This window comes from Polypterus senegalus, chromosome 2 (genome assembly GCF_016835505.1).
Source record: "Polypterus senegalus isolate Bchr_013 chromosome 2, ASM1683550v1, whole genome shotgun sequence".
Taxonomy (NCBI): Eukaryota; Metazoa; Chordata; class Cladistia; order Polypteriformes; family Polypteridae; genus Polypterus; species Polypterus senegalus.
Window position 1 is genome coordinate 75,114,074 of NC_053155.1, and position 25,899 is coordinate 75,139,972.

Here is a 25,899-nt window from a genome sequence, read left to right on the forward strand (position 1 = left end):
ACTAAGTTTACTACAGCCTTTATAGAAATTTACGAAACATTGACGAAAAAGTACAGGATCATACAAGTAAGTTAGAGAGTAAAATTAAAGTACTTGGTGCTCAGCTTGATGATGTTAAGCAAATGTTCAGTGACCAGTATTGAAATAGTTGAACAGTCGACTTCTGCCGGAGACAAAAAAGCAATGGCTGCAAAATTGAAATTCAGAGTGCTTGTGGAAAACCTGGCAGCACTGAAAAAAATAGATCTAGAAGGAACAACATCAGAATTGAATGTCTTCCTGAAAAAATGGGAAAGTCTGAGCCCAGTGAAATTCATAGCTGAACTATTCTCTAAAATAACTGTAGAGGATTTTATATCGGACATCGAAATCTTGCAGCCGTATATGTGGATCAGATGCCTCCAAAACAAAAAGCCTAATTGTCAGTTTTAAGAAACTACATGCCAAACAAAATCTCATGTTCCTCATCAGACAGAAAGACAAGATTGTTTAAGATTATATCATTAGTCTGTTGTACACTGTGTGCACAATTATTAGGCAAGTGAGTATTTTGACCATATCATCATTTTTAATGCGTATATTCCAACTCCAAGCTGTATTAACTTGAATGCTTATTGGATTTAAGCACGTCAGGTGATGTGCATTTGTGTAATGAGGGAGGGTGTGGCCTAAGGAGATCAACACCCTATATCAAGGTGTGCAGAATTATTAGGCAGCTAGTTTTCCTCAGGCAAAATGGGCCAAAAAAGAGATTTAACTGACTCTGAAAAGTCAAAAATTGTAAAAAGTCTTTCAGAGGGATGCAGCACTTTTGGAATTGCTAAGATATTGGTGTGTGATCACAGAACCATCAAACATTTTGTTGCAAATAGTCAACAGGGTCGCAAGAAACGTGTTGAGAACAAAAGACGCAAATTAGCTGCCAAAGATTTGAGAAGAATCAAACGTGAAGCTACCAGGAACCCATTATCCTCCAGTACTTTCATATTCCAGAGCTGCAACCTACCTGGAGTGCCCAGAAGTACAAGGTGTTCAGTGCTCAAAGACATGGCCAAGGTAAGGAGGGCTGAAACCCAACCACCACTGAACAAGAAACATAAGTTGAAACGTCAAAACTGGGCCAAGAAATATCTGAAGACAGATTTTTTTCAAAGGTTTTATGGACCGATGAGATGAGAGTGACTCTTGATGGACCAGATGGATGGACCTGTGGATCAGTAATGGCACAGAGCTCCACTCCAACGTGGAGGTGGGGTACTGGTATGAGCTGGTATTTTTAAAGATGAGCTAGTTGGACCTTTTGCATTGAAGATGAACTCAAAATCAACTCCCAAACCTACTGCCAGTTTTTTCGAAGACACTTTCTTCAAACAGTGATACAGGAAAAAGACCATGATTTTTATGCAGGCCAATGCTCCATCACTTGCATCGAAGTTCTCCACTGTGTGGCCAGCCAGTAAAGGCCTTAAAGATGAAGGAATAATGACATGGCCCCTTCCTCATCTGACCTAAACCCTATCGAGAACTTGTGGGCACTTCTTAAACGCTAGATTTACGGGGGAGAAAAACAATACACCTCTCTGAAGAGTGTCTGGGAGGCTATAGTCACTGCTCCACAAAAAGCTGATCGTCAACAGATCAAGAAACTGACAGACTCCATGAATGGAAAGGCTTATGACTGTTATTGGAAAGAAGGGTGGCTATATTGGTCATTGATTGATTGATTTATTTTTTTTAAATGTCAGAGATGTTTATTTGTAAATTTTGAGGAGTTTGTTTATTATTCTCACTATAACAGATGAAAATAAACAAGTGAGATGGGAAAATTTTCATTTTTCCTTTAGTTGCATAATAAATCTGCACACTAATAGTTGCCTAATAATTGTGCGCACATATGTATTCCCCTGATGATGTTCACACTCACATTTCCGTTGTGAAACATTCAGGTTTCAGGTTTATTAACATTTTGGATTGACTGATAGCACTGTGTTTGTTCCATATTAAAATTAATCCTCAAAAATACAACTTGCCTAATAATTCTGCACTCCCTGTATTTGGACTGTATCCTCACAAGATATCTCAGTATTTAACCTTCTTCACACCGCTGCAGGAGGGTTCATCTTGCTCTAGACCGTGACTTCAGGAAGTGTGGCTATTTCTACTTTACCCCTTATAACCCAATAACCATTAGTGGCAACATAACAATATGCTCCATAGCTGTATCACTTGGTAGTAATATGAAACACGTGTTAAAGCTGTCATATGTACAATGTACTACCTTAGCCTAAGACAATAAAATGTCAACAAAAATATTTCCATAACCAAATAGTGAACTTTGTGAGCTGGAATGTCACGTGTCTCAATCATGAATTAAAGAGAGAGTACTCTTGAATTAACAACTCTAAATCCCAAGATAGTATTTCTACAGAAGACTCACTTATCAAGTAAGGAACAGTTTAGTTTGCAAAGAAAACCAGTGGTGTGGGAATTTTAATACACAGAACTATCTCATTTATATTGTCAGATACAATATGTGATTCGGAAAGGCAATATGTCATGGTGAAGGACAATTTCTGTAATACTAAAATGACTATGGTTAGTAGCTATGCACCTAACACAGATGATAGTTTTCTTTCAAAATGTATTTGCATATATCTCTAATCTGAACACTCACAAAATTATAATAGGCAGACATTTTAATTGTGTTTTTTAAATTCAGGCTGGGACAGATCCTCCGATGCAACGAAACTTAGCAAGCAGTTTGCTAACTGTAGCATGGGAGATGGGTGGTCTTGTAGGGTGTCTTGCATTGAAATCTGCTGCAATGACCCGGTTACTGCGTTCACCAGACATCAACACAATTTCTATCCGCTCCTCACGTGTTAACCTCTGCGACATGTCAATGGCTGTAAACAAAGAGAAACTTGTAAATAACTCATGAAAGAATAAAGTTACGTTAAAACCAAGCACACCATTGTTTTTCTTGTGAAATTCCCAATAAGTTTGATGTGTCACATGACCCTTCCTATTGAAAAAACAAAAGTTGGATCCAAAATGACCGACTACAAAATGGCCACCATGGTCACCACCCATCTTGAAAAGTTTTCCCCCTCACATATTAAACTAATGTGCCACAAACAGGAAGTTAATATCACCAACCATTCCCATTTTATTAAGGTGTATCCATATAAATGGCCCACCCTGTATATATAATATAATATATACTATACTGCATTTCATCTTAAAAATGATATTAAGAGCTCCAAGAAGGTAGCACCTGGAAATCTAAATCGACTTAGAAGCCAGTCGTCATTTGTAAATACGCGCTGTCTTCTGTTGTGTTGAATTGAATTCCTTTTTTGTTTTTGTATGGTACAATGAGATTCAAAATGCAAATCCTCCATAAACTTATTTTCCTATAAAATGATAATAACAATAATAATAATATCCATCCATCCATCCATTATCCAACCCATCCATCCATCCATCCATTTTCTAACCCGCTGAATCCGAATACAGGGTCACGGGGGGTCTGCTGGAGCCAATCCCAGCCATCACAGGGCTCAAGGCAGGAAACAAACCCAGGGCAGGGCGCCAGCCCACCGCAGGGCACACCCACACACCAAGCACACACTAGGGACAATTTAGAATCGCCAATGCACCTAACCTGAATGTCTTTGGACTGTTGGAGGAAACCCACGCAGACACAGGGAGAACAAAATGAAAAATATGCAATATGAAAGTATAAGTGGCTCAGGTTGTGTAATATTACTGCTGTAGAGCTTTCCAGTCAGCTGCTGCATAGCTATGATTTACCCATTCTGATACAGTGGGTTAAAATACTCTTTGAGTGGTGCAATGAGAGTTAAAACGCTAAAGGAGCTATTGTATTTGGAGTAGTTAGGCCATTCCATGCACCATTATATGGTTACAGGTTGATTACAATCAGATACCTTAAACTAATAAATGATATGCGGTTAATTTCTTTTTTATTTGATAAAGCCGCATCAGGGATGTGAATCTAAAAAATAAAGGGAAACCACACAGGAATGGTAACACTGTTTTGACACAGGGTGGCGCCAGTTTGCAAAACCGAGCCAAAAACTTGCATACACAATGGTTTGAACTGGCATGAGAATGTGCGTGGCTTTACGCCAAGTTTAATTTTTATACATTGCGATGAGAGCATGGAAACAGGCATACGCAACATTTTTATCTGTCCATCTAAAAAAAATATTTATCCAATTGATTGACCACCCAATATTATTGATTGGGTGCTCAGGTCTCAACAGAATGGTTGGATGTACTATATGTCACAAGCTTCCAAACTTGTAACAGCCAAACTGTAATTAATAACACTTGCTGTATACAGAGACTAATATTTGGTATTAATTCCATTTGGTTGAGGGTGATAGTTGCAAAACTTAGGAGTTAGTTGCTCATTCTGTGTACTGTTTTTTGTATGTGTTGCAGGTGGAAATGAGGAGGATTGATTAATTAAATACATAGTATATGTTAGTTAGAAAAGGGAGCTGTATGGGAAAGCATTTCAAAAATGTATATTTTCTATTTATGAGAATTGAGAGGAAGTTCGCAACTGCCATTGACAGTTTTAATTTAAACCCTTATCTTCATTCATTTATTTATTTATTTATAGAAGACTGAATTCAGTTGTTCCAACCAAGCTTCAATACTTATTAAACCTGCAGTAACCCTGGACTGAATTCAGTTGTTCCAACCAAGCTTCAATACTTATTAAACCTGCAGTAACCCTGCAAAGTCAGTTAATCCTGTATATTTTAAAATGCTGTTTTTTTTTTTCAATCTTAATCATTTTAGTTCTGTGTATTTTTATTTCAGGCTGCTAGGTGTGATTGTTGCAAAATTCAAGGAAACCTCACTGAAACAGTACAGTGGCGTGCAGAAATTAAGCATTTCTGTGATCAGCAGTGTTTGTTGCGCTTTTATTGTCAGCAGAATGAACCCAATATGTCTACACAGAAAGGTCCAGAAAATCTTTGCTTTGGTATGTATGGTGTTTTTTTTGTTTTTTTTTGTTAAACTTGTATTATCGTTTCTGTTCTGCATACAGATAAAATTCTGTTACAACGAACTCCCAGGGACCTAAAAAATCTTTCGTTGTAATGAAAATTTTGTTGTAATGAGATTCTGTATTTGTTACTATAGTGCTTTCTTTAGCTTGTGTCCAGGCGTTTGCAATCATTTCAGTAGCTTCTTTCGTGTTAATTTTAATCTCCTCCAGCCTACAAGTTATGCTGATGAGAATTTTTCTCAGCATTTCCTTGCCATAATTCAGTTTCAGGGTGCGAATGATGCCCAAATCCAATGGCTGAAACACTGCTGTGAAATTGGGTGGGAGGAATTCAACTCAGACATTATCTAAATGTGGAAGCATGTTGTGGGCAGCACAGTTATCAATCATGAGCCAAATAATTCTTTTCTTCTTCATATTATTATGAGGTTTCTGAACACACTTTTGAGATCCAAACACTCCCCACCCAATGGGAACGACACGATGAAGTGTGTCCCGAAGCGCGATTGCAGCGTCTGTGGAAGATTGTCCGTTTCTAGGGCAGGGTAATAGCAGGCTCACAGCGGTGCAGTGAAGCACCACAGAAGCAAATCATAAAAGATCGGGGTCGTGCTACAAGTTCCTGTCTTGCATTCCAAAACACAAGGCTCAGTCTCAGTACTTTAGCAAAACCAGCTTTATTCAGCTTGAAACAGGAACGGCACACTTATTTATTGTAGCGTGATCTGCCACTCTGCTATACACAAACACAGCAGTCAGGCAGGGTCGTGGCTAGTTCAGTGACCAAGTAATTCTGTTATCTGCATTTACAATGTACGTGCTCCTAACCTTGCATCACCCATTAAGATCTTTTCTGTTTACTTTGGCGGAGAGACGCAGCATAGCTGTGAGCCTGCTATTGTTCCGTACAGACGCAGAGATTGCACTTTGGGACGCTCTTCGGCGTGTTGTCCAGCTGGGGGAGGTCCCAAGAACGCTTACAAACCTCACATTTTCTTGAATGAGTGCCGCATTAATAAGAATGTTTCTTGAACGGGCATTACTGAACCACATAAAAACTGCTTTTTTCGACGTCTTCAAATGCAGCAGTTCACCTACGTTTGCAATCCAAGATTTTTTTTTTTTTTTTTGCTCTGTCTTTCAAGAAAGTTGACAGTGTCAATGGTGAAATTCCGAGTTCACTGGCAGCGTTTTTTTCTTTTTGCTGCAATTGAGAGATGCAAAAAATGTAAGTATTTTTTCTCTAATATGAACTGTTATCGTTTTTTTCGTATCTGCCGTTTCGATAGGAGGGTGATAATGAGTTAAATTCCAATGGATGTTTTTCAAATGTTAACGAGCAATAAGCAAAAGGTATCACTGAAAACCGCAGGAAACGAAAGCAAAAAAACAGTACGAGGAAAGTTTGATCAAAGGAAAAACAATTTCAGCGTCTGTTTGGGGATCGTTGCGCACAACTAAGCTGCAGCCACAGAACTAACTGCTCTATGGATGATTCATTCAGGCATTTCATGGTCTTTTGTGCACTTTATTGTAATGAAAGTATCTGCTGAATGTACTTCATAGTAACAAGATTTCTATAGACTTGTGTCATATGGAGAAGCTGTCGGGACCATAAAAATACTTTGCTGTAATGAAAATTTTCTTGTAAAGACATTTGTTGTAACGGAATTTTACCTGTATTTTAAATTCAGCTGGTGGTTATGAACCTTTTAAATATCTTAAGCATATCTAAATGAGTATTCCAGCAATGTTCAAATTAAGGGATTTTACAGAGATTTCTGTGCTGTTTTTAATCATGCTGACAATTTCCCATGACATTATGTTCATCATAAACCATGCAGTTTAATATGTAAATTTATTTTGAGATTAAGTGCCGATTTTGATGACTTCTGAAATTTTTAGAATATCTGCTGTTAGGTTAAATCATTCATCACACCAATCTGTGCAAAAATGTATTTTTGTAGGCAATTGTGATGTTACATTGGGTAAGTACATCTCCCTAATGTATGCTATTAATTCTCATTGCCTTATTAAAGTCCTTTGACGTTTTATGAATCGTCAAATGACTATTATGGAATGTTGTCAAAAGTCCTGGACAGTAACTTTCTGCATTCATATATAACTTACAAATGGGCAGTTATTTGTAAAAAATGGTGGTACCTGTTTAAATTTCTTCTGTATGGGTATAAAATTACCATTTTTGCTCTGCTTAAATAGTTGTTCCAGGGCAATAAAATTAAAGTAAGTTCTGTTGCTATACTGTATTGTTAATTATTTGAATTATTTAAAAAGCAGTAAGACATGTATCCTGTTTACAGTTTATTTTTGTTTTACAGGTCAGGGAACTCAAACATTGTCAAAGGTAATTAATTTTATCTTATATCTGATAATGGACACCTTATGTTGATCATTTTGTAGTTGACTGTACTATTGTGTAAAATAAGATTTCATGATAGCAATATACTTGTATTATTCTTGTGTGCAGTGCATTTTCTGTATTGTGCTGATTTTGTTTTTAAACATTGGTATGCTTGTAACAATTAATTTAAAGGCAGTCTCATCAAAGATTAACAGTTTGCCTGACTAGGACATATTTATAAATTATTCTAAGTTGCTATCCTTATCTGCTCTTTGATGAATACATGTAGATACTAATATCCAATGCAGTAATGAGTGCACTTACTAAGGAGAGAATTATGCTTTGGCAGTGATTTAATTTTGATCATACAATGGAAAACTGAAATGTGTAGCAGTGTGTTATTCTGCTGCTTAAAAAAATAAGGCAGCAGTTTTGGTGAGTTTCTATCAAATCTGTGTAGTTTTCAGGTTTTTCATCATACCATGTTCAGCTAATATGCTACCTGCTCCTCATTAAATCTAAGGTTTTTTTCTCTGGTGTGTGATATGAGTACTCGATTATGTTGGACTTGAACTACTTGAGTGTAGTAAGAACTTTATGTTCAAATCAGTGATTTGAATTAGGCTAGCTTCTGTCAGTGTAGTTATTGATTCAGTAAAATATTTGCGTCACTGTTCAAGAAACTAGAGTAATCAAAGTTGCAGACACTGTTTTAGATATGTTTTTGTCCTTCCATTTTAGTAAGAAAACAACCTCTTTAACCTTGAATAATTTTTTACAAGGTTAGCCATATGTACACTAAAAAGTATAACGCGTATTAAAGTGGTTTTTTTTTTCTGCTTATAAACTTTTTGTATGAGTTAACGTTATTTTTCCTTATTTTGAAGTTTTTAAACGCTTTGGCCAGTGAGTGCATAGACATGTTTCTATATTTCTTGAAGATCGGTGCCTCAGTCATTATTTTGAGACTTTTGAGATTAGTGAGAATTCAAAGTAGTCACCTTGCATACCTAAGCTTTAACCCTATTTATACCATAGATCTATTGTTGTGCTTTGGATGGTGTACATGTAGCTCCTTTCCATCTCTTCACATCATTCTGGGATTTTTTTTCCCAAACTTTGAAGTGGTAATGCAAGTGATGAATCCTTTGCACACATTTCTCGTTTTATTTTTATTGCCTAATGGTTGCACTGGTGGTGTCTTGGGAGGACAGGAGTTAACTTTTGTTGTTCCCTAGCAAGTAGCATTTGCTGTTGATTGAAGTCAGTTGTCCCTTTTTTAGTTTGGTAGTGTTGTTTGCCAACACTATTTAACAAAGCTTATAGAGATTGTCAATGTTAATCAGCAATAGAGCCTCTACAGAACTTTTTAACCTTAACTTAGTCCAGGTGTACTTAATTCTATTAAAATAAATAACAATCGTCATTAGTGTAAAACTATGTTTTGTGTTATGCAGTTCAGTGAATTGTGACTGCACAATTCATATGGTAAATGAAAAGCTGCTTTATAAAATTACTTTACAGCACTAACTAAACAAGTATGGAACAATTATCAATACATCAGAAAGATCCATATCCATACAACATTTCTGGGAGAATCAATCATTTGTTATAACTAAAGATGTGCATGTGTAGGTTTGTATGTGAGCATTGGGGCATAATGTATATGAAGGGTGCCTGCAGTGAACTGGTGACCTGTACAGGGCTAGTTCTTGTCTTGTGTCCAGTACACCTATGCTTCAGGTCCCTCTTATCTTAAATTGGATTAGGTGGGTGTGAGAATCATGTTGGTAATATGTATTGGTTATGATTGAAATAAATTGTCATTCAGTTAATTTCTAAAATAATAAATGTTAAGCCAAGATTTCTGAATTTTCCTTTTTTTCTTTAAGGCAGGCAATCAGAATTTATCTCATTCTACTTCACCAGTGAAAGATGTGAAGAATAAGGCTGTACTTTGTAAACCATTGTCCATGACAAAAGCCACGTACTGTAAACCGCATATGCAAACAAAAGCCTGTCAGACTGGTATGCTTTTTGAAACCACAGTGTGCCTTTTACTATAAACTGTCAGTAAAATAAGTGACATTCCCTTTACTACTTTGTTGCAGAGCCTGAAGTAAAAACGGAGTATGTTCCTATTCCAGTTCCTGTACCAGTGTATGTACCAGTTCCTGTACACTTGTATAGCCAAAGTACACCCGTCCCACTAACAGTTCCTGTACCAGTAAGTAGTTCAGTCTTTATGAAGCTTCTGTGCAACATTTGTCATAACCTGTAAAGATTTCTTGGCATCGCCCTTGAATAATAATTAGTATTGTTTCCTTTTTAATATGAGTGATCTTAAGTGAGAACACTTTTCATCATATTTTTTTTTTTTTTTTAATCAAATCTTAATTCTCTCAAAACAGGTTCCAGTACCAGTGTTTGTACCAACAACACTGGATAGTGCAGAAAAGATAGTTCAGACAATAGATGAATTAAAGAATAAAATTCCCTCTAACCCATTGGAAGCTGATATTCTGGCAATGGCAGAAGTTATAGCAGAAGCTGATGAGAAAATTGACTCTGGTATGTTCTTAATTTCTGTCTGTTAATTTAATGTCAGCAAAGATTTCTATTTCTCTGAGAAATAAAAAATGCAAAAGATTAAAACTGGATTTAGACATTAATAACTTTAACAATATAACAATAACTCTTTCCATTTATGTAGCGCTTTTCTCACTACTCAAATGCTTCCACCCAAGACATAAACCCCTGATCTCTTTATTGAAATGCAGCAGTGCTACCACTGCACCACTTGCATATCCAAATTTTACACTGTATTGTGTTGCCATATCCCTATTTAATGTTGAAAGTGAAGGCTGAACTATTAAGACTTACTTTTTAAATGCTGCACTTACATATGTTTCTGGTGCCTCTTTAGTATTTACTATCCCACTAGTTTTGTTATCTGCACTACTATCATTGGTTTAAATTGAACATTTTAATAGTCCTGGCAAAGATGAATGAATAAACGGTATATTTGGGAATTATGTTTGTTTTTCTCTGTACCATACTATACTCTGTGTCTGTGACCTCTCGGCCAGTTTCACTTTCTTAATTACCACTCATGTCAATCACTTATAATTTTAAAGTTCTGGAATGCTTTCTGATACTCCAAATACATTGTTGTGTGTTTCTTTTTTCTGTTATTGTATGGGACTAAGTTAAGGCTTATTTTGTGTTTATTTTACATATATACCAATCAGCCACAACATTTAAAATCACTGACTGGTGAAGTTTATAACATTGATTACCTCATTACAGTGGAATCTTTCAAGAAGTATTAAATATTGGGCAGCAATTGAACAGTCAGTAGTTAAAGGTAATGTGTTGGAAGCAGAAAAAAATGGGCAAGCTTAAGGATCTGACCAGCTTTTACAAGGGACAAATTGTGATGGCTGTGTCAGAGAAACTCAAAAAGGCAGGTCTTGTAGGGTATTCCTGGTATGCAGTGGTTAGTACCTACCAAAGGTGGTTCAGGTACTGCATTCCTTTAAAGTGGTTAGTGACACGATTCACATCTTCAATAACTACGCTTTTCTACGCTGTTATGTGCTGGGCTGGTAACATCACTTCAAGAGAGACCACCAAATGAACAGGCTAATTAAATGGGCCAACTCATTTCTAGGACAAACTCTGGAACCCCTGGAGATGGTAGCACAATGCTGCACATTCTTTATCTCTGGCATACTAACATTGAACACTTTCAGCCAGCAAATTATTCAGCAGATGTATTTCAAGAAACCCTACTGTGGCTTCTTTATACCAACAGCAATATGTCTGTTTAATGCCTCACTGTGACTGCCAAGTCAGAACTTTTTTCGTTGCTTTATAATTATTCTGGTGTATGTTCAGACCATATTGTGTGTGTGTGTGTATTTTTTTACTTATTAATCTACTTGTTTATTTATTTAAAGAGCTTTTGTGAAAAGCCAAATTTCCCCCTGGAGACAAATAATGAAGTTCTATCAAAAATGGTGTCAGAACACACAGTGCATCACAGCTTGATGCATATGGGGCTGTTAAACCACAGACCTGTCAGAGTTCCCATGCTGACAGCATCTACAGTGATTATTTGAGCATCAGAATTGGACCATGGAGGAGTGGAAGAATGGGACCTGGTCTAAAAAGCCTGGGTGAATGTGTGTCACTTACCTGGGGAAGAGATACCAGCAAGATGCATTATGGGGGGAAAAAAGGCAAGCCAACTCTGGCCAATATTCTGTTGGTAAACCATGGATTCTAGCATTCTTGTGGTAACAATTGTTGCAGACCACATACACTCCTTCATGGCAAATGTATTCCCTGATGGCAGTGGTCTTTTTCAGCAGGATAATGCACACTGCAGAAATTTTCCAGGAATGGTTTGAGGAGGAGTTCAAGGGATTGACTTGGTCTCCAAATTCTCAAGATCTCAATCTAATCAAACATCTTTTAGATGTGCTGGAAAAATATGTCTGATCCATGGAGGCCTCACCTCACAACCTACAGGACTTCAAGAATCTGCTGCTAACTTCTTGGTGCCAGATACCACAGGACATCCTTGTTGGTCTTGTGGAGTCCATGCTTCAATAAGTCAAAGCTGTTTTGTCAGCATGAGGGGGTCCTACACAACTTTAGGCAGGTGGCTTTAATGTTCTGGTGGATCGGTGTATGTATAGGTTTATAGTGTCATATCAGAGTACAGTGTGTTTATATACTAGAGAATAAGTTGGCTAGCTAGTGGATCTCCCATTTACACACCTGCAGGCCTGAATGGGATTTGTAATGCCAATAGGCTAGGCTTCTAGGAGAGGACTTCTCCAGTTTAAGAGAAGTCTACCTGACCTGGAAGTGCTTTCTGGGAGCAGTACTGTGGCACTGGAAGTACCCTGGGTCTGGCAAAAAAGAAGCCTGTCTGCCTAATCCAGAGAAGTTGGAAGGAAATGGGCAATGATTGCCTGGGAGGACTGGTAAGAAGCAAATAAATGAATTATCTTCTTCTATAACAGACAGCAATGTATGCCTGTCAAATGTACATTCTTAAATAAAAAATAAATTAAAAACACCCCATACAGGTCACAGCAGGCACATCAGCGTCTCCTTTTGCATTCTATTTAATTTTCTCAGATATTCAATTTAATTCAGTTTAAAGTTCCTGGAAAGAGAGAGCCTATGCTTCCACCTTTGGTCATAATGCAGTAACTCATCTTCAGTGCCTGATGTCTCTTATACCTCTTTCACCACTTTAGAGGCATGAGTTAATCGAGTAAAAATTAGATGGTGCATTTTCATCAGTTCATGTACATATCTCATTGTCTAAACTGTATGTGTTTATGTATATTAGATGTGACGAACCATAGTCCAAAAAGCCATGGGGAAGGTGGTGTTGAAGATATAAAATTAAGTTCACCAGGTGATTTCTGTGAACCAGATTTGGATTTAGAAATGGATTTCCCTAAAGGTAATTTTACTTTTTTGTTTAAACTAAAATGTCTTGAATTGATATTCAAGACTGATGTAGAAAATATACTTCTGTAAATAAGCCCAGTTTATAGTTTATGAGCTGATTGAATTAGTTCTAATTACATTTGCATTTATTTGCTCAGCAGACACTTTTATCCAAAATGACTTATAAAAGAGTTCAACAATTGAGTATTAGGCTAGGTCCTGTTTGTTCAGCAAGTGTAATAGGACAGGTTAACATAAGTTGATTGCCACAAGTGAAGATGCAATAACTTGTTCATTTACGATCATAGATTAGAATCAATAAAGCAAATAAACTTAACCAAATAACCAAGAAAATAAGTTATCGCAGCCCAAAGTGTTTTTTCTTTCTTCCTTCCCCAATTAGACAGATACAGGTAAAGTTCCATACAACGAACTCCCCGGGACCTAAAAAATATTTTGTTGTAACGAAAATTTCATTGTAATGAGATTCTGTATTTGTTACTATAGTGCTTTCTTTAACTTGTGTCCAGGTGTTTACATTTCAATTCAATAGCTTCTTTCATGTTAATTTTAATCTCCTCCTGCCTACAAGTTATGCTGACAAGAATTTTTCTCAGCATTTCCTTGCCATAATACACTTTCAGGGTGCGAATGATGCCCAAATCCAATAGCTGAAGCACTGCTGTGCATTTGGGTGGGAGGAATTCAACGCGCACATTATGTAAATGTGGAAGCATGTTGTAGCAGCACAGTTATCAATCAGAAGCCGAATCATCCTTTTCTTCTTCATATTGTGAGGTTTCTGAACACTTTTGGGATCCACCCAATGGGAACGACACACTAAAATGCGTCCCGAAGCGCGATTGCAGCATCTGTGGAAGATTGTTTGTCCGTTGCTGAGGCAGGGCAATAGCAGGCTCACAGCGGTGCAGTGAAGTGCCATAGAAGCAAATCATAAAAGATTGGGGTCGTGCTATAAGTCCCTGTCTTGCACCCCAAAACAAGAGGCTTAGTCTCAGTACTTCAGCAAAACTGGCTTTATTCAGCTTGAAACAGGAACAGCACAGTTATTTATTGTAGCGTGATCTGCCACTCTGCTATACACAGACACAGCAGTCAGGCAGGATCATGGCCAGGTCAGTGACCAAGTAATCCTGTTATCTGCATTTACAATGTCCGTGCTCCTAACCTTGCATCACCCATCGAGATCTTTTCTGTTTATTTTGGCGGAGAGACGCAGTATAGCTGTGAGCCTGCTATTGCCCCGTACGGACACTGTTGTCCAGCTGGGGGAGGTCCAAAGAATGTTTACAAACCTCACATTTTCTTGAATGAGTGCCGCATTAATAGGAATGTTTCTTGAATGAGTATCACTGAACCACATAAAAACTGCTTTTTTGACGTCTTCAAATGCAGCAGTTCACATGTTTGCAACCCAAGATTTCAAGAAAGTTGACAGTGTCGATGGTGGAATTCCAAATTCACTGGCAGCTTTTTTTCTTTTTGCAGCAATCGAGAGCTGCAAAAAAAATTTTTTTTTCTTCTGCCGTTTCTATAGGAGAGTGACAATGAGAAATTCTAATGGATGTTTTTCAAATGTTGTTGAGCAATAAGCAAAAAGGAATCGCTGAAAACTGCAGGAAACAAAAAAGGCAAAAAAAAAAAAAAACGAGGAAAGTTTGAAAAAAAAAATTAGTGTTTCTGTTTGGGGATCGTTGTGCACAACTGAGCTGCGGCCACAGAACTAACTAATTTGTGGATGATTCATTCAGGCATTTCAAGGTCTTTTGAGCACTTCTTTGTAATGAAAGTATCTGCTGAATGTACTTCATAGTAACGAGATTTCTATAGACTTGTGTCATATGGGTACGCTGTCCATCTAAGGTTAAAGTAAAAAAATTAGAGTGCAGTCATTGAAAAGAAATCCGGTCCAAAGTCGTTAATGCAGACAGCTTTCAGATATTCAGAAGTTGTCATAATGCTATTAAATGAGTGTATTAATCCACAGATGAACTTGCTGATGAGGTTTGTTAATTCTGAACCTCTGCATATTGAGACCTATACAAAAGGGCAATTCTATATAAAGAAAACTACTATGAGCCAGAAATAACCAAAGCATGTTGAGGAGAAAATAATCAAGTTTTGCTGAATGTTTAAGTGTATAATTTACCCATTATCATATTTTTGAAATCTGTACTCTTCAGCTCCATTTTAATGCATAGGATGTCATAGAATTTTCTTTCAATTTAACTCCGCAAATGTAGACTTTTATGTTTAGTAATGATATGGGTTCTGAAGTGTGGTGGGTTAAGCCTATTTGTTATCTTTGAACCCATTTATGATATTTTAGCTGTTCCTCCTTCAACTTCAGAAGAAATAAGAAATTCAGAAATCACTCTGCCTCCTGCTTTATGTGCGGAAATAGAAGAGAAGCCCCATCCTCAAGTAAAGAAGAAGGTATTTATATAGCAAAACCCTTTGTGCTTGTATCAGATTAAGAGGTACATCTGTAACAGTTACAGTACAGTAATCCCTCCTCGATCGCGGGGGTTGCATTCCACAGCATTCTCCCACACTGTTTATAAATATTCCCTGCACAGTTATACAGAGTAAACCCTTTGTATTCTCTTAGATATTAGGTAAGATTCATTGAAATTATGTATGTAAACACACTGTTTATATACAGTAAAACCTAAATATTATTTTAAAGATATCGAGTGTCTCCGATATCACATATGTTACAGCCATTACAATAGACAGGCCACCAGCAATAAATATGTACAATGCAAGAAAAATTGTATACAGTAAATGTGTGTACAGTGACACTAAATGTACGTACATTTACTAAATACTGTAAGTAGAAAATTAATTGTAGTTACTCACCAACAATGACACAACGACTTGTCCAATAACGATGAGTTTAGTTTTACTGCACAACAAAGGAGAGCGTTACAGCTCTTCTAAAGGAGCCTCTTCAGGCAACTGTATATCACCGCCGTTGTTCTTCTTCCGGCAGACTTCAATCCAAATCCCTAAAGCAGATTCCATCCCGACTACTGCCTTATTACATCCACTTACAACTCATTTTGTACCCTGGTTAAAAGGACACTGCGGCCGTAGATCTTGTATTCCTTTCCTACTTTTTAAATAAAAAGAATCATAGCCTCATTGAAGCAGTAGCAGGAGCAGATCGTTTTGAAGCCATAATGAAGGGCTGACTATGCACAGAGATAAACACAAAAGAGCACAAAAGTTAACTCTTTACACAGCGAAACACGTTGATGCTGAATGAGCGAGACGAGACTTCCTGGTTAACATCGCATTTGGCGCACAGGAACTTAACTGCGTGCTCTGATTAGTTAGTTTCTCAGCCATTCGCCAATAGCGTTCCTTGTATTAATCAACTGGGCAAACCAACTGAGGAAGCATGTACAGGAAGTAAAAAGAGCCGTTGTCCGCAGAACCCGCGAAGCAGCGAAAAATCAGCGTTATTTATTTAGTTATGCTTACATATAAAATCCGCGATAGAGTGAAGCCGCAAAAGTCGAAGCGCGATATAGAGAGAGATTACTGTATACTGTATATACAGTGCATCTGGAAAGTATTCACAGCGTATCACTTTTTCCACATTTTGTTATGTTACAGCCTTATTCCAAAATAGATTAAATTCATTTTTTTCCTCATAATTCTACACACCACACCCCATAATGACAACATGAAAAAAGTTTACTCAAGGTTTTTGCAAATTTATTAAAAACAAAAAAACTGAGAAATCACATGTACATAAGTATTCACAGTCTTTGCTCAATACTTTGTCGATGCACCTTTAGCAGCAATTACAGTCAAGTCTTTTTGAATATGATGCCACAAGCTTGGCACACCTATCCTTGGCCAGTTTCGCCCATTCCTCTTTGTAGCACCTCTCAAGCTCCATCAGGTTGGATGGGAAGCGTCGGCGCACAGCCATTTTAAGATCTCTTCAGAGATGTTCAATCGGATTCAAGTCTGGGCTCTGGCTGGGACACTCAAGGACATTCACAGAGTTGTCCTGAAGCCACTCCTTTTATACCTTGGCTGTGTGCTTAGGGTCGTTGTCCTGCTGAAAGATGAACCGTCGCCCCAGTCTGAGGTCAAGAGCGCTCTGGAGCAGGTTTTCATCCAGGATGTCTCTGTACATTGCTGTAGTTATCTTAACCTTTACCCTGACTAATCTCCCAGTTCCTGACGCTGAAAAACATCCCCACAGCATGAGGCTGCCACCACCATGCTTCACTGTAGGGATGGTATTAGCCTGGTGATGAGCGGTGCCTGGTTTCCTCCAAACGTGACGCCTGGCATTCACACCAAAGAGTTCAATTTTTCTGTAACCTTCCCCAGATTTGTGCCTCGAGACAATCCTGTCTCGGAGGTCTGCAGACAATTCCTTTGACTTCATGCTTGGTTTGTGCTCTGAAATGAACTGTCAACTGTGGGACCTTATATAGACAGGTGTGTGCCTTTCCAAAGCGTGTCCAATCAACTGAATTTACCACAGGTGGACTCCAATTAAGCTGCAGAAACATCTCAAGGATGATCAGGGGAAACGAGATGCACCTGAGCTCAATTTTGAGCTTCATGGCAAAGGCTGTGAATACTTATGTACATGTGATTTCTCAATTTTGTTTATTTTTAATAAATTTGCAAAAACTGCAGGTAAACTTTTTTTCACATTGTCATTATGGGGTATTGTGTGTAGAATTCTGAGGAAAAAAATGAATTTAATCCATTTTGGAATAAAGCTGTAACATAAAATGTGGAAAAAGTGATGCGCTGTGAATACTTTCCGGATGCACTGTATTTAGAAAATCTGATGTGCCACTGTACTTGCATTATCAGACCATCAGAACGGGAGCTGTTTTACTGCAGTTTTATCCTGTGTTACTTATTTATTGTTCTATAGCACTTCCTGTTAGTATTATATAAGTATTTTGACTTCTACAGTTTTAATATAGAGGTGGAATTTATTTGAACTATTCATTCGGATTATAAGCATTAATAGTGATGTCATTTTATTGTACTTTAATGTACATTCCATCACAAGTGCAGTGTCCTGGGATTAAATTCTGACCTGGATACTATCTGTGTACAGATGCTGCTGGCTTAGCAATATGTTGTTGTTTTTTTTTTTTTCTGATTTTTGCTTTGTTTTGTACTTAGGGAAGTAAAAGGAGAGCCATTTTAAGTAATGGCCCCCAGGCTGATAACCCAGATACTTCACAAAATTTGTTTACATTAAAGTCTTCATATGGAGTTAATGCTTGGAAAAGATGGGTTTTAATGACAGACAGCAAGGAAGAGCAGGAAAACAGTAAGTGGTGGTTACATAGATTTACTTACGTATAAATATATGATGGTGTTGGAAAACTGGTAGTTGAAACCAGTTGAAGCTTGCTTCACTCCTAAATTTATTCACATTGATTTTATTGTTGCTTTAGTTAGATCTTTTACTTTTTATACTCGGGTTGTGCCTGCAGCCATTCAAGATATTTGTATCTGTTTGTCACAGTGGATCATCTTTTCTCATATCTTCCTGTCCTCTTCATCTTGCTGTGTCACACCCATCACCTGCAAGTCCTCTTTCATCACATCCTTAAACCTTCTCTAAGGCCTTGTTTTTTGGTTTTTTTTGTTTTTTTTTTTTCCCCTCTTGCCTGGCATCTTTTCTCTGCACATGTCCAAACCAACATAATCTCGCCTCTCTGACTTTGTCTCCCAACCATTCAACCTGAGCCGACACTCTAATGTACTCATTTCTAATCATGTCCATCCTCGTTTTTTTCTGACCTAATAATAATTTTAATATTTTTTCTTAGTTCTGTTTTAAGCTTTTGTTTATTCATTTATTGATGTTTATTACATAAGTGTTTCACTTTTGTTTTTTGCAGCTAAATCAGTAAGGTTAAAAGGAGATCTGCTAAAGCATACTGCAGCAGAACTTAACTATGCACTGTCTCGTTTTGTATGTGATATTCGCAGACCAAATGGAGAATCTTATGAACCTGATAGCATTTATTATCTTTGTCTCGCAATCCAACAGGTGAGTAACAAACAAATGAGATTATTTAATTTGTGTGCTTACCGTACCACTGTCTTATTCAGTTATAAAGTATATAAATACCCTTCTTTTTTTGCTAATTACATATTATCTTAAGATATGTCAAATTCAGTCTTGCAAAGAATTTAATTTTAAGCATTTAGTGTGCTTTTCCAGCACATTATAGTCATAAAGTAATATAAATTATAATTTTGTCCATTGAATAACCGGGGGGAACCTCAAACTAAGGTTATTAACAGCAGTGGCAGCAACTTGACAGAAGAAAAGCACAGTTTTGTGTTACTTCAACATTTTAAGAATCACATCTTAGCTTATCATATTGCCAAACCCACTTGATACAATTAAATGTTACAGTGTTTACAGAGTCTAGCAGCACTGAGAACAGCCTGTTTATGCACACCACCACATGCAGATTCACATGGGCCCAATTTGTAATTACCAGTTACTTAATGAGCAGTTATTGGTGATGTGGAAAGAAAACTCGGATATATCCAAAACATATGAACTCCACACAACGACAGTCAAGCTTCGGATTCAAACATAGGATTTTGGATCTGTGAAGCAGCATCAGCACAAACCATTATATTGCTGTGCCTCCCAAAATATAATCAATTTAAAAAAAAAAAAAAAATTAGCAATCTCTCACAACTGCTTTGAGCATCCTGTTCATCTGATACTGTAGTGGTGAACTGGCCAGTTCATACTGGTGGTGATACTAACAAAACTTCAAGTACTATGGCAGATTATCTGTTCCTTCCCATTTGTCATTGTTCTTTACAAAGAACACTCACTTTGTTTTTTCATTGCTGTTTTAATTGAGAGGTAGAAGTTCAACTGTAGTGGGTCACGAATCATTTATTATTTTTCCGCCTTAGTATTAAATAGGATTTCACAGAATATTTGTGGAACTTTCTTTTTCGTATTTGTTGAAAAATCGATTAAAGGAAGTCACTTCTTTCAAACTTTCCGTTCATATTGTCTTGGACAGTCTCTATTATTGTAGTTGTACAAACCTCCAAATCCAAGCAGCAGACAACGGAGTATAAAAAAGGCTCTCATAAGCCAAATTGCTAATCACAATTCAAAGGCAAAGACTTATTAATTCTGTGTGTTGGTTTATTAGTGATACTTCAGTAATTAATGTTGAACTTTATATATGTGTGACTTTGTTGGCCATTCCATGCACCTAGTCCCTTCCAGGAGCCTCTTGACTCCGACACTGTTAATAACATAACCAGATTGGCCAGGCAAATGAGGATACACACGATGCAAGGGACAGTTGCACAAGTGCCAAAATGTGTTTGAAAAAGAACAGTGTCACAATGAAAGTGTGGTACTTCCTCTAACAATAAATAATCAATTAAAACTTTGGTAATCCATGTGATAAAATCAGGGATAAAATGAGAGCAAAATATACAGTTATTAGACCAACACTGCCTCTTCTGCTCAGGACAATCCCAGCATAACTCCTTCGTCTCCTCCCATCATCCTTCACACACTCGCAGTCATACCTCTGATACCTTGGTATATCTCCCACCATGCTTGCCACCCTCTACCCAAATGATCAGCGGACCAAACCAGGCCCTAGATAGCCAAAACCTAAGCTCCTTCACAGGGCCTCTAATCTGGTTGGTATACTGCCCTCACAAATATTCTCTCTTGCTCTCAGTTCATCTTCTCTGCTTCTGTCTTGTGCTCCCCTTTTAAATGCTGAGAAGAGTTGCAGGTGCAGTTGTCTAATTGCTACCTTGGGATGATAATGAAACAATCACTTCAGACCAGCTGCACATGCCCACAAGGGAACACCCAGTCGTCTTGACTTCCTCTCACCAACCCGGAGACGAGTCGTCTTTTCTACTGATTGCCCGACACCTGCTCCACTTCCCAGCACGACACCTATATAAAATGCACCAACGAGCCATGGACCTCTTACCACAATATGCATGTTGAGTATACCTAATCCAAAATGCTTGGGGCCAGAAATCTTTCTGATATTTTGGGATTTTGGAATATTTTCCTATGCATGACGAGATATCTTGCACTGAAAAACCCAAATGACTATACACAGATTTACACAAAATGTTACATTTTATAAATCTCACCCAGGGTGTGAAATTTTCCATATTTGGAGTCCTTTGTGTGTTTTTTTTTTAAAACGAGTGCCATGCAGGTGGTATTGTTTTGCAACCACGTGAAACATTTTGAACCTGTGGTACCTGATAGTTGAATGGTGTTGCTTTGTGGCACTTGCTGCTTTTTGGAGTGCTCCATCCCCAGTCTTCGATTGTGTGTCATAGGCTTATGGTGTCAACCCCTGAGATCATGACTCCATTTTGAAAGGATGGTTTAGATGCTAAGATATTAAATGCAGTGCCTGAAGCTTCATTGTTTGAAGAATTAAAATCCGGTTCATCATGTTCTTTTTCGGTTATAAATGTTTTGTGTTTCTTAAAGTATACGATTTCTAATATTCATTTACTTGTAATTTTTTAAAATGATTTTTGATAGTTTTTAAAATTATCTATTATCTAAAACAGAGGTAGGCCCGACACTAAAAACTTCCAGTTTTGCTGTTGGATTGTGAATATATATCGATGGAAAAGTAGAATAAAATGCATTTTTTATCTGAGGAATTGTGTAGAGCTTCTTTAGAATTTGTGAAAATTTATTAATTTTGTTTTTAAGTGTTCATATAAGGACTCTGTTAACCCTTTATAATGGTTCTCAGATTTCATAGGTCTCCAAATGGGTTGACCTTGGGACTGAAGTTGAAATGTGACATATTACCTATTGTATGTTTAATTGTTCTCTGTTTTAATAATTTAATAACAGATGAATAAATTCTGTACTATGTCAGGTTATCCTTAATACTCATAACTTGAACCACATCGTGTGATATGAATTAGCCTTTAAGATTTATAGGTGTTAACTTTTTGGTTTCTTGCTAATGTTTGTTGCAAAATGTAGATATTTTAGCAATTAGTAAAGCTATAAATCTGCTGAAAATATTTTGTGGATAGACCTCAAATTTTATAAACATTTTGACTAATACTACCTTTAAGTAATAACTGATCACATGCAGTAAATGTTTCCAGTAAATTGCATGTTATACCTTTTATAATTTTTATTGAAGCCTGTGATGTAAAGAATATATTTTTGATGACTGGAAGAATTAACGACTCAAAGATTATAGAAATTAGAAATACTGACATTTTTCTTTTTTTCTTAAATGTATAGGTGCATGGTTTATAGTCACAATGAGTGAAGGCCAAGAACAATTTCTTTGTGGACTATGCATATATATAGACTGTACTGAAAAAAAAATAACAATTCATCTTTGAAATATGTATTTACATCCAAATGGCACTAAAGTGCTAATCACATAAAGTAGTTGCCTTTATATTTACAAAGTAACTTGAAGCAGAATTGAGTATGTGGGTTGCCAGTATTGCTAACTAATTTGATCAATTTTTTGTATAACTTCTGTTCATGTAGCACTTGTGTGAGAATGGAAGAAAGGACAACATATTTTGTGATACTTACTACCAGATGTTTATCCAAGAATTAAATAAAATCTTAAAAGGCTGGAAACCAAGCATACTTCCAGATGGTAAGAATAAGTTTACACATATTTCATTACAAGAATGTTTTTCTGTTTTAATTTTTATTATTGATATTAAAACATGAAAGCATATATATTCTGTAGTAGGGTTATCCCAGCTTGTTATATATATACTGCTGTCTTAATCCCTAAAATTTAATATGGTAATAAAGTACTAAATATGTAATTAAGTGTTATCTTTCAGGTTTGTATTCATTTACGGTTAGCATACTGCATCTCTTTGTTGGCAAAGACTGCCCTTCAGCTGGTACCTGTGTCATCTAGAAACTGTGTTGTGTATTTGCTACAATTGCACTACTCCTCTGCTTCATTCTCCTTTATTTGTGTACCAAATTTTATTTTGTCCTAAGCATTCCAAAAAGCAGTTAGTATAGTATATACATGGTATTATAAGCAATCCTTTTATGAGTACCCAAGTATGTATCAAGGGATTGAAGTTTTCATACCTTCTCACTCTGTCAAGATATTGCATTGGATAATGTATTATAGTGATGGTGAACTTGTCTGACCCTTTCTGTCTAGTCTCTTTCTTACTGTTGCGTACAGCATGTTTAACTGCTTTGAGCTGAAGCCTTCATTCTGGCATTTAATTTCTTTATAAGTTGTGTTTTATTTGTGACTCCGGGTATGTTTTGTGCTTATTGCTCACTTCAACTCAAGTTGTCTTCCTGCCTGCATGTCCTCCTACTGTCTTTTGAATATGGTTTTCCTCTCTCCACAAAGCTGCTTGCAATGTGCCTCAATGCTTGTCACAGTCACAGCCCTTTTTGCTGTAAAATATTGACGTAACTCCTTACACTTGCCATGCAGACAGTTTACATTAGGAGCTGAAGTACTGATTTATTGTCTTGAAGGTATTAATTACATCACTTGGGCATGAAAACAGTTATCTGAGAATAAAAGGGAGTAGGTGGTGAATAGGTTGCAGCCTTAAATGTAAACCAGTTTTAAAATCCTTATTGTAATTGATGTGCCTACGTAATAGTTGGGGAGATGTTTCTTCCCAGTGGTTCAATGTACTGTTTTCAGTTGATTTCACTAGAAGACATTTGTGTGGCAATGCTTGAAGCTGACCTGCAATATATTTTCTCTGTACCTACTGCTTGTTACTTTTTTTTTTTGTGCTCTGTCCTGCTGGAATAATGTCTGGCCCTCTATAACCCTAAATTGTATCAATGGATAATAAAGATGGATCGTTTATTGGCATTACATTTCACTGTCTCTAAATATGAAGTTTATTAGTTACAGCAAGTAATCGGTTAAATCTGCATTAAATATTTGTTATTAATATTTTGGTTTCCAAAATATCCTGCTAGTTACCACTAATTTTGTTCAGGCTTATCCTCTATTCCAGTGGTTACCAAACTCAGTCCTGGGGACAACCTGTGGCTGCTAGTTAAGTGAGTCATTATTTCCCAGTTTCTGTATTTTTGGGTCAATGTAGAAATGACAAAGCTAAGATTGGTAAATTTTGTATTAAAATGTACTATGTAGTTTATTTTTTTAACTTGTTAACAGTATCATGTTTTTCATTCTGCTTTTCCAGGTGTTCTGGTTATTTAACTGATTATTTACTACTTAGCAGGTCTGACTCTGAAGTAGTTGCAGCCTTCATCATCCGGGGTGCCTGCTCTGCTCTTTAGTTTTCACTGTTAGGGTTAAATGAAGGGAGCAGACTACACAAATGGAGGGCAATAGGAAAACAAAAAAGAGTTAAGCATTTATAGCTTTAGAAAAGATGGAAATCCAAATGTTTAATAAATGTAAAAAACATAATGTTGTGCTTTTCTGAATGTAGAATAAGAGAAGAGGAAAAAAAGACCAGCTAATTAAATGAGATCAGTTGTTATTGATCATTATCACCATTTGTGAATCTCATTGTTAATCATTAATGTTTTTCCATTTCTAGGTTCAGTGTTCAGCAGGATTCAGGAACATCACATGTGGAGCAGTAAAATGATTGGAGATCATTCACCTACTGTTTTACTAAATACTTTAGTATATTTTAATACTAAATACTTCGGCTTACGAACGGTGGAGCAGCATTTGCAACTTTCTTTTGCAAATGTCTTTAAACAATTGAAGAATGCTCGTACTAAGGAGAGAACTGTTTGCATTCAGTTTCCATCTATCACTGAAGATAAATCAGGTAATAATTATGACTTATACTGTTAAACTCATAGCCAGTCTAATTCTGTCTGTCAATATGTCTTCAGTTTTCAAACTTGAACCTTGTGTGAGTGTTGTTTTATATGTGGCACTATTCTTCTCTTTATAGAGCAAACTGGGAATAGAAAAAGAAAAGGCAGAGATGATGAAAATGACCCAGATTATGAACCTGAAGATATGTCATCTGGAAATGGATCAAGATGCCCCATTAAAGATCATGATCGACATATATATGAGCTTTACTTCTCTAAGTGGTAAGACTTGCAATGTTCAATTTGCTCTTCTCTCTGTTTATGTGTGTATGTATGTACATTCTTCAAAAATATTAAAAGGAACACTTTGAAAACACATCAGATCTCAAAGGAGAAAAAAAATCATGCTTGATATCTATACTGATATGGACTGGGTAATGTATTAGGAATGAAAGGATGCCACATCGTTTGATGGAAATGAAAATTATCAACCTATAGAGGGCTGAATTAAAACACCCCAAAAATCAAAGTGAAAAAATGATGCAGCAGGCTAGTCCATTTTGCCAAAATTTCATTGCAGCATCTCAAAATCGTACTCGGTAGTTTGTATGGCCCCCATGTTCTTGTATGCATGCGTGACAATGTCGGGGCATGCTCCTAATGAGATGACAGATGGTGTCCTTGGGGATCTCAACCTGGTGGCGTGGGATGGAACAAAACATAATGCCCCAGAGGTGTTCTATTGGATTTAGGTCAGGCGAAGGCGTAATCAATGATATCAATTCCTTCATCCTTCAGTAACTGTCTGCATACTCTTACCACATGAAGCTACTCCTTGTTGTGCACCAGGAGGAACCCAGGACATACTACAACAGCATAGGATCGGACAGTGGGTCCAAGGATTTCGCCCCTATACCTAATGTCAGTCTGTGCGTCCCTCCATGGATATGCCTCCCCAGACCATCGCTGACCCACCACCAAACTGATTACAGGCAGCATAATGTTCTCTACGGCATCTCCAGACACTTTCACGTCTGTCACATGTGCTCAGGATGAACCTGTTTTCATCTGGAAAGCACAGGGCACCAGTGGTAGAGCTGCCAGTTCTGGTATTCTATGGCAAATGGCAATCGAGCTCCACGGTGCCAGGCA

General features: G+C 37.1%; 1 protein-coding gene across 2 annotated transcripts in view; it reads left to right on the plus strand.

Annotated features, from left to right (window-relative positions):
• zmym2 (zinc finger, MYM-type 2) overlaps positions 1–25,899 on the plus strand; it is a 92,687-nt gene that overhangs the window by 59,558 nt on the left and 7,230 nt on the right. For both annotated transcript variants that reach the window (XM_039743999.1, XM_039743998.1), the window contains 12 exons: positions 4,861–5,026; positions 7,393–7,418; positions 9,308–9,443; positions 9,527–9,642; positions 9,827–9,986; positions 12,787–12,903; positions 15,241–15,347; positions 18,087–18,237; positions 18,815–18,966; positions 22,480–22,594; positions 24,516–24,755; positions 24,885–25,029. In XM_039743999.1, coding sequence (XP_039599933.1) covers positions 4,861–5,026; positions 7,393–7,418; positions 9,308–9,443; positions 9,527–9,642; positions 9,827–9,986; positions 12,787–12,903; positions 15,241–15,347; positions 18,087–18,237; positions 18,815–18,966; positions 22,480–22,594; positions 24,516–24,755; positions 24,885–25,029 — 1,631 coding nt within the window. The remainder of the gene's footprint in view (positions 1–4,860; positions 5,027–7,392; positions 7,419–9,307; positions 9,444–9,526; positions 9,643–9,826; positions 9,987–12,786; positions 12,904–15,240; positions 15,348–18,086; positions 18,238–18,814; positions 18,967–22,479; positions 22,595–24,515; positions 24,756–24,884; positions 25,030–25,899) is intronic.